Here is a 13794-nt window from a genome sequence, read left to right as displayed (position 1 = left end):
TAGACAAGCAACATACATAAAACAAGGACAAAAAGAAACAAAAATTACCGACTTAATCCCACATTGGTACATTTTGATGACCTCTTGGACCAGATAATTGGTCAAGATTTCTAGTCCTCCCAAAGTCTGACAACAAAAATCTCAGCAGCGATGCTAGAAAAAAATTAACAAATTATTACATATATCCAACACAAGACATGGAATGCAGACACATCAAGGGCACAATGAATGGCTATTACCAAGTAACCAATAAAAAGCAGTCCACTGCCTTTTTAAGTATAACAGAAATAAATAATATAAAGGTAATAATTACAAGCCACGAAACATTGAATTATGTACAGGGTACAGTCATCCTACCCAATAGCGAGCAGGAGCTTCCTTCAAAACAACTATTGCTAGACTCCCTAAAATTGAGATATAACAATCCACGATTTAGAAATATACTCTATTTCAAGTAGGAAAGATAAAAGTAAAAATATCAACATTGCCAAAATAAAATTTACAGGCCAAGACTTACCATTTAAAATAAAAATTCTTGGACAAAATAGAGAAGTTCGTCCTTTGTTCCTAAACCATTACAATGTACACAGTGCTCAAGGTATGGACACACATACAAAAGATGCCGTAATAAAGCTATATGTGCAGTCTGTGCATCAGATGACCATACCACTAATTGGAAACTGTAATCAATCAAAATGTATTAATTGTGGACTAGCCCCATCACGCAAAATCTAAGGAGTGTTCATTTTACAATATAACACAGAACTTCAGTTGTTAATAAATAGGACAGGAATGTCAGTCATGGAAGCCAGACTTGAGCTAAAAGTAAGAGGCGTTAACAATCCATCCAAAACCCCCACCTTTTCAAATGTGACTAAAAATCAAGACATCAAACAGCACAATGACAAACAAGATAGTATAAACAGGGAAAACTGGATTTCATACAATAATACTGAAACACAAAAATAAAAGTGATATTACAACAACCAATACCACCACTAACATAGATGTTTCAGTTATCCATGGAAAAGAACTTCCAATAGAAGAAGAATTAAATAATGATGATAATCGAACTGGCAAAAAGAAAAGAATTCTAGAAAGAACCGACCCCCACTAAGGGAAAAAAGGTAAATATTGAAAATTACAATCAATCCAGAGAGACTCCAACTACACCAGGAGAACATTTTAAAAAAGAGATTAAACTAACCTCATCACAAGTGGAAATACACAATTACCCTCAATCTCAATCAAACAGCCAACATCTGGACAGTAAAGATCACTCTTTACAAGTTCCATCAAATAATACTAATGAAAATCATACCATTAAACCAAACCAAAATATAACTATCACCCCCCAACCATCCACAAGACCGAAATATCCCATTAACAACAACAAAACAAATAACCCCTCAAACCAACAGTCCTTATCACTACAGAAAAAGGAACAATAGAATTACAAAACCAGAAATTTCTAAAGCTAGACCAAAACTTCTGAACCAAAATAATTAACATTACCAAACATGCTTCATCTTGTGGTTGTAATGAATGCTTTGTAAGTACATATAACCAACTAACTACCAAGACAGAGGACACAGTACGAAATTGTATTGACAATTTTACCAAATTAAGGAGGTGCCCTTTAACACACCAACATGAGAACGAATTATGTTCTGAATCCTTAAAATACAAAAAGGAAATTATAAAATCAAAAATAGACTTATTAATATTCAACTATGAAAAACAAACAACTGCAGAATCTAATAACCACATACAAATACAACGATTAAAAAACCACAAATAAATTCAAATGCATATAAACTACGAGATAAAGTAAAATCAGCAATCAATTTACAGAATTTAACACCAATTCCTCCCAATAATGGAATATAAAATCATTCAATGGAATATAAATGGTCTCTTAAACCCGACTACGTCTGGGTGAATTACAAAGAATCATACGAGACCACAACCAATGTGCATATGTCTACAACATATAGGAAGTAACCCTACAAATATCCAACACTATAAAATTGCCTGTTATTCACCAACTGACGGTGGAAAATTAGGCACAGCCATATACGTTCATAATAGCATTACATATGAACCTGTTGACATACCATCTATGCCATATCAAATAACATCAATTAAACTGTATTATGCTGATAAAAGTAAAATTACTATTTGTAATTTATATAACCAACCAAATTTCAATGCAAATTTCAGTGATTTTTCTGAACTTATTAGCAAAAGTATACAGGAAACCACTACTTATAGTAGGAGATTTTAATGCACATAATCCATTATGGGATATTAATAACCCCACTGACACATCCGGAATCAACATAGAGAATACTATAATGAAACACAACCTGTATTGTCTCAATGAAAGTGAAGTTCCAACATATTTTTCAAATACACACCTAACCTTTTCTTCAATTGACATTTCATTATGTTCAAATGATGTAGCGGAGAAATTTGAATGGAACGTCCTAGACGATTCATACACAAGTGACCATTTCCCAATCATTCTGAACTACTTAAGTAATGTCAAAATATTGCCACCTACAAGATATAATATCCAAAAAGCTAACTGGGATAAATATTTCCTATACACACGAAACATACCACCATTCCCCACATAATGAGATCACAATACTACATGTGAATCCTTCTCAAACTTCATAATAAATGCTGCAGATAAAAGTATTCCAAAACCAAAACACATTCCACAAAATCCCCTGTCCCATGGTGGAATCCAACATTAACAACATTAAGTAAAATAAAACATATATTGAGTCGCAATCTAAACAGACTCAAAACTCGCCTTAAATCACTCAACAAAATGCCCTATAGTATAAACATATTAAACAAAATAGTTATAACAAACATAACAATTAACCACATTAAACCACTATATAACAAATATACAGCCAAATTTAGAAAAACGGTAATAGCTGAAAAAATCGCATCATGGAAGGAATATGTCTCAAACATATCTTCAAACACATCCACAAGGGATGTCTGGCAAAAGATAAGGAAAATCAATGGAAAACATATAAGACCTCCAAGAAGTGCAATACATTTAAATGGAAAAATATACCATGATACTTATGAAATATCAAACATAATTGGGAAACATTTTGAAAACATCAGTGCTTACTCAGCCTAGATACACATTTTCAAAGTATCAGAAAACAAAACAAAAGAAAATATAATACTCAATTTTGAAACTCTTGAAGACCTGGAATATAACTATATTTTTTAACATGGATGAACTAGATAATGCCATCAACTCTTGTCATCCCTCTGCACCAGGATATGATAAAATATCATTTGAAATGATAGAAAAATTAGCTCCTATAGCTAAATCATATTTATTAAAATTTTACAATAGTATCTGGCTAAAACGTGTCTTTCCTGATAAATGGAAACATGCCATAATTATTCCAATAAACAAACCAGGAAAGGATGCAAGTAATCCATCCAATTATAGACCGATATCTCTAACAAGTTGCCTATGCAAAATCTTAGAAAAAATGGTTAATGCACTGATTAACGTATGTAATAACCAAAGAATCCATTTTAACACCAACACAATCTGGTTCAATAGCTGGCAGATCAACCCTAGATCCCTTAACACATTTAGAAGATCATATCAAAAAAGGCTTTGAACAAAAGAAATTAACAAGTAGCTATTATTTTGATATAGAAAAAGCATACGATACAACATGGGAAACATAACATCATGCAAAAACTCCACTCCAAAGGACTAGAGGCCACTTACCAATATTTATTAAGAACTTCTTAACAAACAGAACTTTTCAAGTAAGAGTAGAAAATTCCTACTCAGTAACCTATAAACTGGAAGAAGGAATCCCTCAAGGTAGTGTCTTGAGCTGTACATTGTTTGCTTTAGCAATCAATGACATTACTATAAATTTACCAAGTGGTGTAAAAAACAGTTTATATGTTGATGACTTTGTCATTTACTATACGAGTAGTAATCTGAGACATGCTCAGAGAGTTCTCAGTACTGCCATTTCAAATATATGTAGTTGGGCAAATTCAGTTGGATTTAAATTTTCAACTGATAAAACAAAGCAATCGTCTTCTACAAAGACAAAAGGTGGATGAAGAACCAAACAATCAAACTGCATCTTTATAGCACTGAAATACAATTTTGTACAAAAATCAAGTCATCTAGGAGTAATATTTGATCAACATTTAAATTGGAAAGAGCACATCAAATACATTAAAGCCAAGGGCATCAAAGCCCTTGCCATATTAAAAAAGTTATCACACACTAATTGGGGAGCAAAGCGAGACATTTTATTAATAATTGTATATAAGGCAACAGTCTTATCCATAATAGATTACTGCTGTCCAATATATTCATCCGCCTCAGAATCTGCATTAAAATCTCTCGATGCAGTGCACCATGAAGGCGTGCGATTGTGCACAGGAGCTTTCCGATCGTCCCCAACAAACCACACTTTTGGTGGAGGCAGGTATTTTGCCCTTAAAACATCACCGTAATTTAATAACAATACAAAGAGGTCTTTCAATGCAAGCGGGATCGTCTCCTGCAACTTACTGCTTCCAAAACTGTAAGCAAATAACAGCAGTTAATAGTACTAGCTCTTTCCCAAAAAGAGCTAGATACATAATGAACATACATAATATGAATCCAATTTTTCACCCACCAATGGAATTGCCACCACCATGGATTTTAAATAGAGTAAAGATATGTACCTCCCTGTCTTACCTACTCAAAAAACAAATGACAAGTACGGAAATGTACCGCCAACATGCTTTGGAGCACATTAGAAGAAAAGGCGACAAATTTATGATATATACAGACGGCTCCAAAAACAAAATAATGTTGGAGTAGGAGCATCTGCATATTCGAAAAATATGTTAATTAAAAAAAGCCTACCTTCAATATCATCAGTACTTTACTGCTGAAGTACACCTGCCATACAGATGGCTCTAGATATGATATCTGAGGCAAAAGCAAGTGTGTCTGTAATTTTCAGTGACTCACGTAGGCGCTATAGATGCAATAGGACAGTATAAATTCAGGAAACCCAAATAGTACAGGAAATTCAAATAAAAATTCATCAACTCCTCCAATCAGGAATATCAATGGAAATATGTTGGATCCCAGCACACGTGGGGTGAATAAAAGGAAATGAATATGCAGACTCTGCTGCCAATTAGCCTGCACTATCCCTCCAACAATTTCATATGCCCCAGTGTCAGACTGGGTAAAATCAGTTAAAACATTAATTTACCAGGATTGGAAAGAAGAATGGGCCTCGGTGCCAACAACAAACAAACTTAAAAATATAAAAACTGAAGTCTATGCATGGAGGACATCCTCACAGGAGGAAAGAGCAAAAAGAGGTTGATCCTAGCAAGGCTACGTATAGGACACCAAGATTCTCACATGGTCACTTGATGTCAACACCACATGCTGACCCAGTGAAATGTAACAGATGTCAAAACACCCATGACAGTACAGCATTTGCTTGTTGAGTGCCCAAATTGGACCCAGCAAAGATCTATTTATCTGCGGAGTTCAGAAATGAAAAATATTCTTGCGGAAAGCAGGGATTTTTCAATTAATAAAATCATAAATTTTTTAAATAAGACGGGTTTCAAAATAAAGTCTCAATAAAGTCTAATTTTTTTTTTTTTTTTTTTTTTTTTTTTTTTTTTTTTTTTCTCAGGATTGATCCCTGAGAACCAGCCCGAGAAGAGTCTACTTGAGACTCAGAGGTCTGGAAAAACTAACACCTATTAATAATAATACATGAGGTTATGTTCTGGACCCCCCCCCCCCCCTCTGTGTAGGAGGAATTTTTGCTTAACTTTAGCACACTCAAAAAATGCTAATAAATGCTTAATTCTATAGTTTGAACACTAAATATGATCCTAATCATGCTCCCTAAGTACTATCAAACTAACTTTTATATGAAATTAAAGTTACTGTAATTTCATTTAAAAGTTAGCTTAATATGTGCAGGAGTGTTTGAAGAACACATGTACTCTTTTCTCTCTTTTTTCCCCCTTCTGACCGATCTATTTTTAGTAGTCTTCTTAACCTCTTAAGAAATTCTTTATTGTCTCTCTCTTTGTTCTGAAATTCCTTTTCATGAACAGACTGCTTTTTATTTAAATTACTATCACATACAAATTTTGTAATTACAGTTTTATTATTATATTACTACTATTAACATTTTAAAATATTAATAAACATAGTACGTATACACATAAATACCAAAGAATTCCCTCATTTCGGTAAAAGGGCGAGAATTATTTTTATTACTATTTAATTCACACACAAAAGCTTGACAACTTATAAATTACCTTAAAAATTAAACAAACACTTTTGCAGGGATTCTTGAGAATTCGAAAATGTTGCTTTTGCATTCGCTTGTCTGTAGAAAAACTTGCATATGATAATTAGTTAGGTTCCAATGAAAAGTTTGTGTTATTGTGAATTCACGCAGCTCGAATTGTATAAGACCGACTTATTAGTGCACATGCCATGTTTGGGTTGATGGATACTCTCCCAGTGGTGTGGCATCCTTTGGTGAAGGTGTGGTTCTTGCCAATTTCATTTCCAGTTGGTTCCATAACCACTTTTTGTAAGGAGGTTATTCACCAAACACTGAACCATGGCATTAGTACTAGATATCAGGCGAAGGCTTGCTTCTAGTGGACAGTGTGCCTGTGCAGTTTACCACAACTCGGTGAACAAAGGTCATCCGAGAATCATTTTTTGCATCCTATTATGACTGCAATCATTCAGCCAGTGAATCATTGTTGCAATGAAACATCTACTATACTGGAGGAAGTTCTGGAGGAGTTGTTGGTGGTGGGGTCTCTGGAGAATCTTGAAAGTTATTTGCTGAAGTCTGCTATCTAAAACTTCACAAATACTTGGAGAGATGTCACTGAGTAGACCCTGGAGTACTCTTAGAAACCTATCCTGAAATGGGAAGAAGACTTTCTTGAGTTTCAAGTTTTCGATGTTGACAACATTCATGCCCAACTCACAAAGGAAGACAGTGATGTATTAGAGTGGCTGGATGACAATGCTGATCCTAGCTTTTAAATGTTGCATAACATTGAGGTAGCTGCTGCAGTAACTGCTGGAGTTATGGAGTTCCATTTGACAACGAGAGGGGGTGTAATTGCTGTATGGATGGTTAACGCCTGTATTGGCTGTTAGTGAGTTCTGGCTGGGTTGTCTGTCTGCTGGTAGAGGTCAGAGTTCTGAGGTTATTTTGAGTCAGTCTTTGGTGAGAGCTGGTGTTGATAAGTAGTTTGGACAGCAGTTTATTGGAGGAATTGAAAGTCAGCTAAGTTGTGTTTTGTTTGTTGTTTAGTTGTTGTTTTGTCAGTTGATGTTGTTGCTTAAGAGTTGTTGTGCTGTGAGGTCTTTGTTGAGTTGTATGTGAGTTCCTGTTATTATATGTGAGTTGTTGTAGTTGAGGGTGGTTGTTGTGTTGTTAGTGGGTGAGTATGTTGCCTATTTTGTTGTTGTTTTTTGTGTTGGTAATTGTTTGTGCATTTGGTCTTTTGTTGTGTTGTTGAGTTTTTGTTATGTGTGAAGTTGTGGTTGTGTTTCTTGTTGAGTTGTGGGTTGTGGTCTTTGGGTGTTGTTGTTGGTTTGCGGTTGTGTTCCTGTTTTGTTATTGTGTTCCTTTTTTTGTTGTTGTGTTGTTTTGGTTGTGGGTTGTGGTTGGTATCTCTGCAACCTCGACGGCAGACAGCACAGCAAAGCCCAGAGTATCTGGAGTGTTGGTAAGTACATGTGTTTTTGTTTTTTGTTTTGTTTTTGTATAGGTGTAGGTCAATTGTCCTGTGTGTATTTGTTGTGTAAAGAAGAAAGTGTGACTGAGGGTGGATTTTGGCAGCTGGAGTGATTAGGTTAATGTGGGGGGGGGGGATTTTGCCAGCTTGTTTTTCAGCTTGTGATTCCGCCACATTATTTTTTGGCGCCCGAACAGGGACTGTTGGTGCGGCAGCTGCAGGGCAATTGGGTAGTGAGTTGTGTGATTGGTAGATAAGTGAGGATGGAAGGGTTGAAGGAGATAGAGAGGCTGAAGGAGGAGTTATGGTTGGCGAAGGAAGCTAAGGGAATGTTGGAAGTGGAGAATGAGAGGTTGAGGGTAGAGTGTGAGGAGCTGAAGAGCGAGTTAGAGGAAATGAGAGGAATTGCTAAAGGAAGGGTGCGAAAGTGGGAAATGAAAGAGGTGAAAGGAGCGGAAGAGAGAATGGTTGAGAAAATTGATGAAAAATTCGGGGTAATGATGAATGCAGTGCAAGAGATGATGCAGGAAATAATGAAGGGATTCGTGGGAGAGGGAGCTGTAGGAGGTAGGCCTACTGGGTCTTGTGACGGGCCAGGAGTAGTAAAGGAAGCGAAAGAGCGAGTGGATCTGAGTACGAGTGACGAAGGTGATTTGGTTGTGATAAGTAAGGGAAAGAAGGGGAAGACACAGGATAAGGATAAACCTGAGGACAAGAATAAGAAAGTGGCTGAGGAAAAGAAGACTAAGGGGAAGAATGTTAGTAAGGGTGATGGACAGGATGAGACTAGGTCAGAATACATTGGGGAAAGGGCTGAGAGTGATTTGGATAGTGGTGAGTGGAAACAGGTAGGTAGAAAGAAGAAGGGTAAGAAGAGCATAGTCAGGGGTATGGACATGAGTATGGAAGTGGATTCGCTGTATTCGGATGAGGGAAAGAGGGGTCAGAATGGAAGTAGCGAAAGTGAGAGTGAGAGTGAGTGGGAAGTACGAAAGGCTGTGTATATGAGAGAGGTACCCCGATGTGCACAATACGAGGAATATGGTAGTAGGGACATAGGGGACTTTTTTGAGGAATATGAGAGGTATTGTGAAGCAAAGTATGGGGATAACAAGAGAGTCTGGGCAAGAGAGTTAGGTAGCTTTTTGACGGGATTTTTGTTGAATATGTGTAGGGTAATTATGAGTGTAGGGAATGGTGCCGTACGAGAGTGTAAATGCTAGGATTGTAGAACAGGCAAAGAGGATAAAGAGTAGCGTTAGATATAGGAGAAAGCAAGATTTTGAAGAGGCAAGAATGAATGTTGGCGAGTCATTGTCGATGTATGTCTGTAGGTTAGAAACATTAGCCAGGAAAATGTTTGGGGATGAAGGGATAAATGAGTGTAAGGAGTTAGTGCGAAAGTTGTTGGCGACTGTACCAGAGAGTGTATATGAGTTTGTAAATCTGAAACGTAAGGAGAAAATGCGATGGACGATTGAATCCAACCCCATCCTACAAGGACATACAGATGATTTTGGACAACTTGATCAAGCTCATGGGGAACCCCAACATGCACTTTAAATGTATACTGCAAATGTTTCCCAGGGCACTTGGAGTTTGCTGAAGGTGCATGAAAAATGCGGCAGATGGTAACTGTGAAGCAGAATATTTGTTCTTTTCGTCAAAGTATCCTTGACAGCTTCCTCAGTCCTCTAAGCCCATCGCCATCCACTTTTATGGTAACTAGTTGTCCAGCTCAGAAACACAGGCAGATACTTCAGCACACTTTGTTGATGTGCCAGGTTCTTCCAACCAGGAATCTGATCAGTCTGCCATCTCTTGAAGATCCTGTAGATGCCTCAATGCCTCTGACTGTTCATCATTTTATGTTATGAGGAATAGGACATTGATGAGACAGTGGTGTTGGAGGCAGAGGAGGACTTTTAAAAGTCTGGCCATGTAATCAGTTTTGACATTGCATACAGATAAGGGAGAGGAAAAAGGTATGAAATTATTTTTATGTAAGTTCTTTACAGTATCTATTGTGATGGTTATAAACATACAGTGTTACTTATGTATCTTGTCACAAAATTGGGGAAGAAAAGGTAAGAACTTGTGGTTTACGGCCATTCTTAACTATTAAGTGTATTGCTCATTGTTTATAAGCAGTGTAGTGTATGTATATGGTACTGCATAGTGACGAGGTAGGAGAAGTAAAGGTGTGAAGTTAACGTTTTAGAAAAGTAGAGTGTTATTTCGTGATATCTGGAAATTTCCAATATCTGGTAGGGCTTTAGATGTATCAACAAGGATAAACAAGCTGAATGACTGAGTACCAAAGATGAATTTTATGTAGAGTTGCATTAGATGTATTACTTGAAAAACTAATAATCTGTCGATATTTTTAGCTTTGTGGTTTCATGATGGTTATGAAGGGTCTTCCTTCTACCTACAACAAGGACTTACAAGAAGACAAGCTGAAATTATTTGAAACTGCAAAGGTTCTTGCTGGTGTACTACAAGTAATGGCAGGCACAGTGCAAACATTAAAGGTACCTTTTCGCATGTTTTTTGTAGTACGTATAAGAATGTTCTGTTTAATGTAGGGTTGGATATTGAAATTCAAAAAGTACCTGGCTTTATAAAGTACAGCATATCTCTTTTATGGTACGTATTTTTATTTGCACATTAATGGTAGTGTACACATTTTTGGGTAGTGTGTATTTACTTTATATTGGGAGATACAAAGGCTAAGGAATGTTTCAAGTATAGTGCAGATAATTTCAAATTTAAATAGTTGAAAGGATTTCACCTGAAAATGGACATTTATATGGTTTTCTTATTATGAATGGTGAAAATTGCTGGTTTTTTGTAAATAAGAAAGCATCATTACCATGTGCTATAAGAGGAATTAGAAATTGATAGATGCAGACATATTAGGATATTCCTGGCTTATCAAAGCGGTTAAGGAATTATACATAATATTGACAGGCATTGTATATTTATCAATGTGCGTATATTATATGTACCACTGATAAATACATTAAAATGCGTACCAATCCATTTTTAAAATCCAATAAATTTTTAATCTGAATAGTGGGTTATTATGTAAGGGCTTGATTTATATTCTTGTTAAATATTAGTTAAGGTCTGTATGATTTTGAATGTCTTTGTGTACAGGTTAATGCAGATGCTTGTCGTAAAGCCCTGTCTGAGGAGATGCTCTCCACTGATGTGGCCTACTACCTTGTCAAGAAAGGGGTAAGGAAAACTGGATTCTGTTATTTCTAAAATTGTCTGTGAATTTCTTGTTAAATGCTTTTTTCCTTTCATCCATTTCCCTCAATTCCATCACATTACTATGGTTTATAGTGCTTAACTCTAGAAAACAGCACAGTGAGTATGCAATCATGTTTAGCTCTATATTGCCTACAGTGTGGCAGCATAGTAGTTATAACTAAAGGTTCATGCAATGTTGCTTCTGCCTGTAGCTGTAATCAGTTACAATATAGTTTATAATTTGTTTTGATCTGGACATTTTCCCACCTAGCTGTTTAGTTCCCTTTCTTCTCGTTGACTTCACCGTAAATCCTTCAGTTTCCCCTGTCAGGGGTGCTGCATATTAATTTTTTATACTGGCTCCCAAGAGTTAAGCCATGAGGCTTCAGATATTTATTCCTTTTATATCTATATGCACTAAAAAATAGTCAGCACCCCTTCCCAAAACTTACAAGTCATTGCAAAATTAATCATATGTATTTCTCCAACCATTGCATGCTCTTATTCAGTTCATGGAGGACATTTAATTATAGGCCTTTCACTTTTCAATTCAGTTTTAGTAAATAACTTTCCTCTTGAACTGCATTAGGATTTGATCAGTTCTTGGTAACTTCCACAAACCAGCTTCCTTAACCAAAGTCACTGCTTTGGGCCACATTTTCCTCCAAATACCATATCTTCTTGAAAAGGTTATTCAATGGTTTTTCTAGATCTTTTTCAAGGATGCTACAGAGTTTGTGAAATCCACAACAGATCTCTCCTTCCAGCTGGGGATTGGTTTTGTTAAAAAATCTTCCAAACCTATCATTACCCAGATATTGCCAGCTTGGTAGTCACAGAATAAAGCATACCAGTTTGATTACGTATTGACAACTGGAAAGAGGTGTACATCCGTAAGAGTTTAGCACTCAGCTTTTTCCTGGCTAAGAATGATACCAAGTCAAATTTATCCATGGCTACATCCCATATTAAGATAACAGTAGGCAGAATGTTAATGTTCACCTTCAAAACAAGTATTGAAGTGTGAGAAGTGCAGTCAAACAGAGAATGACCAAGTTTACAACAGAGAACTGTTTGATTTTGCTGTACAGTAGAGCCTCGGTTCTCGACGATAATTCGTTCCAGAAGGAGCGTCAAAATTCGATTATTTCGAGAACTGAATCAAGTTTTCCCATAAGAAATAACTGAAAATGGATTAATCCGTTCTTGACCATCAGTTGTTACCCTAACCTTGCCTTTTTATACAATACATTACATGTAAATTACAACTAAATATAAAAGTTAAATAAATATCATGTTAAACGTATATTTATAATTTTAAATGTATAATATACAGTAAAAGAAAACTAGCCTGCGTCCAACCGATTGTTGACCAAGCGCCATAGGCTACCTAGGTAAATAGTAAGTAGAACGTAGTGTAGTGGGTAGGCATAAAACGTGTTGCTAACATAATAAAAACATTGAAAAGCAAGTCTAATTATTACAGTAAATTAATAAACTATTAAAATTAAACCAAATTTATATTTATCAAAAACTTGGAAAAAATTTGCCTACAGTAGTAAGTCGGCATTTAAGGATGTAAACAAACCATAGCGCAGCCCTGGTGGTTTATATCGGGACTATGGTAGTAAACAAACCATATCTCGCTATAAGCCTAGAAACGTTTACATTCGATATTAATTTATGGTAAATCTTTTACGGAGTCGACTGCAATACTGTAGTATACAAAATCGCTTGAAAATTATCTTTCAGTAAATGTAATGTTATGATACTAATGATTTTGTTTCATAAATGTCCTTATAAAAAAAGGTGCGTCTTTTACGGCAAATTGTCCAATATCAGGGCTGGTTTCAAGCTTATTGGACTTTGACAATTATTATGGTACTGCATGGTACATATATACGTACGTATAAGTGAAAGAATCTTCTTAATGTCTTTAATTACTATACCATTACGTACCAGCATCTCTTGAGTTGAATATCAAGCTACCCTCTTTTTTTTTACGAGGACGCTTATAAACGAAGCATACAGATTGCGTTCGTTACCGCGCACGCGTTGCACATGTAAACTGTGTCACTACCAGACCTCATACGTAAACATTAACGTCTTTTTACAGTAGACATAAAAGAATCGTCTTAATTTCTATAATTATTCTATACCAAAGCGGCTTCTCTGATTAAGCTAAGGCTAACCTCCTCTTTACCAGCAAGCTTAACAAAGATTAAGATTGCGTTCGCTACCGAACGGCACACGTTACGTATGTGACAGTGGTTTCACTACCAAATCTCACACGTAAATAATGACGTATTTTTACAGTAGACATAAAAGAATCTACTTAATTTCTATAATTAATGTACAGTGGTACCTCGAGATACGAAATTAATCCGTTCCGAGACGGGCTTCGTATTATGAGTTTTTCGTAACTTGGAACACATTTTACATGTAAAATGGCTAATCCGTTCCAAGCCCTCCAAAAACACCCCAGTAAATTATATTTCCAAGCCTAAAACACATGTTCTAGGGTTACGACGGAAGAAATATGACTCCAAAAAGGCAAAATACTGTACATACTTGAATAATATTCAACTGCATGTAATGTTCAACCCCATTTTTACTGCATATATTAGGACTTTAGCATATGTCCCATAGCAATAAGCCTAGCCTATGTTAGCGGTTGCTACTGTAGCCTAGTCTATGATTCTGACATCT

At 36.0% G+C, this 13794-nt stretch overlaps 1 protein-coding gene across 1 annotated transcript in view; it reads left to right on the top strand.

Moving 5' to 3' along the window:
* Positions 1-13794, top strand: part of LOC135226543 (argininosuccinate lyase-like) — a 52902-nt gene that overhangs the window by 32627 nt on the left and 6481 nt on the right. Inside the window, exons 8-9 of the mRNA XM_064266200.1 lie at positions 10215-10358; positions 10987-11067. Of these exons, the coding sequence (XP_064122270.1) occupies positions 10215-10358; positions 10987-11067 (225 nt within the window). The remainder of the gene's footprint in view (positions 1-10214; positions 10359-10986; positions 11068-13794) is intronic.

The sequence above is a fragment of the Macrobrachium nipponense genome, chromosome 14, assembly GCF_015104395.2.
Source record: "Macrobrachium nipponense isolate FS-2020 chromosome 14, ASM1510439v2, whole genome shotgun sequence".
In the NCBI taxonomy this organism is placed as follows: Eukaryota; Metazoa; Arthropoda; class Malacostraca; order Decapoda; family Palaemonidae; genus Macrobrachium; species Macrobrachium nipponense.
Note: the sequence above shows the minus strand (reverse complement) of the source record. Positions and strands in the feature narration are given on the sequence as shown.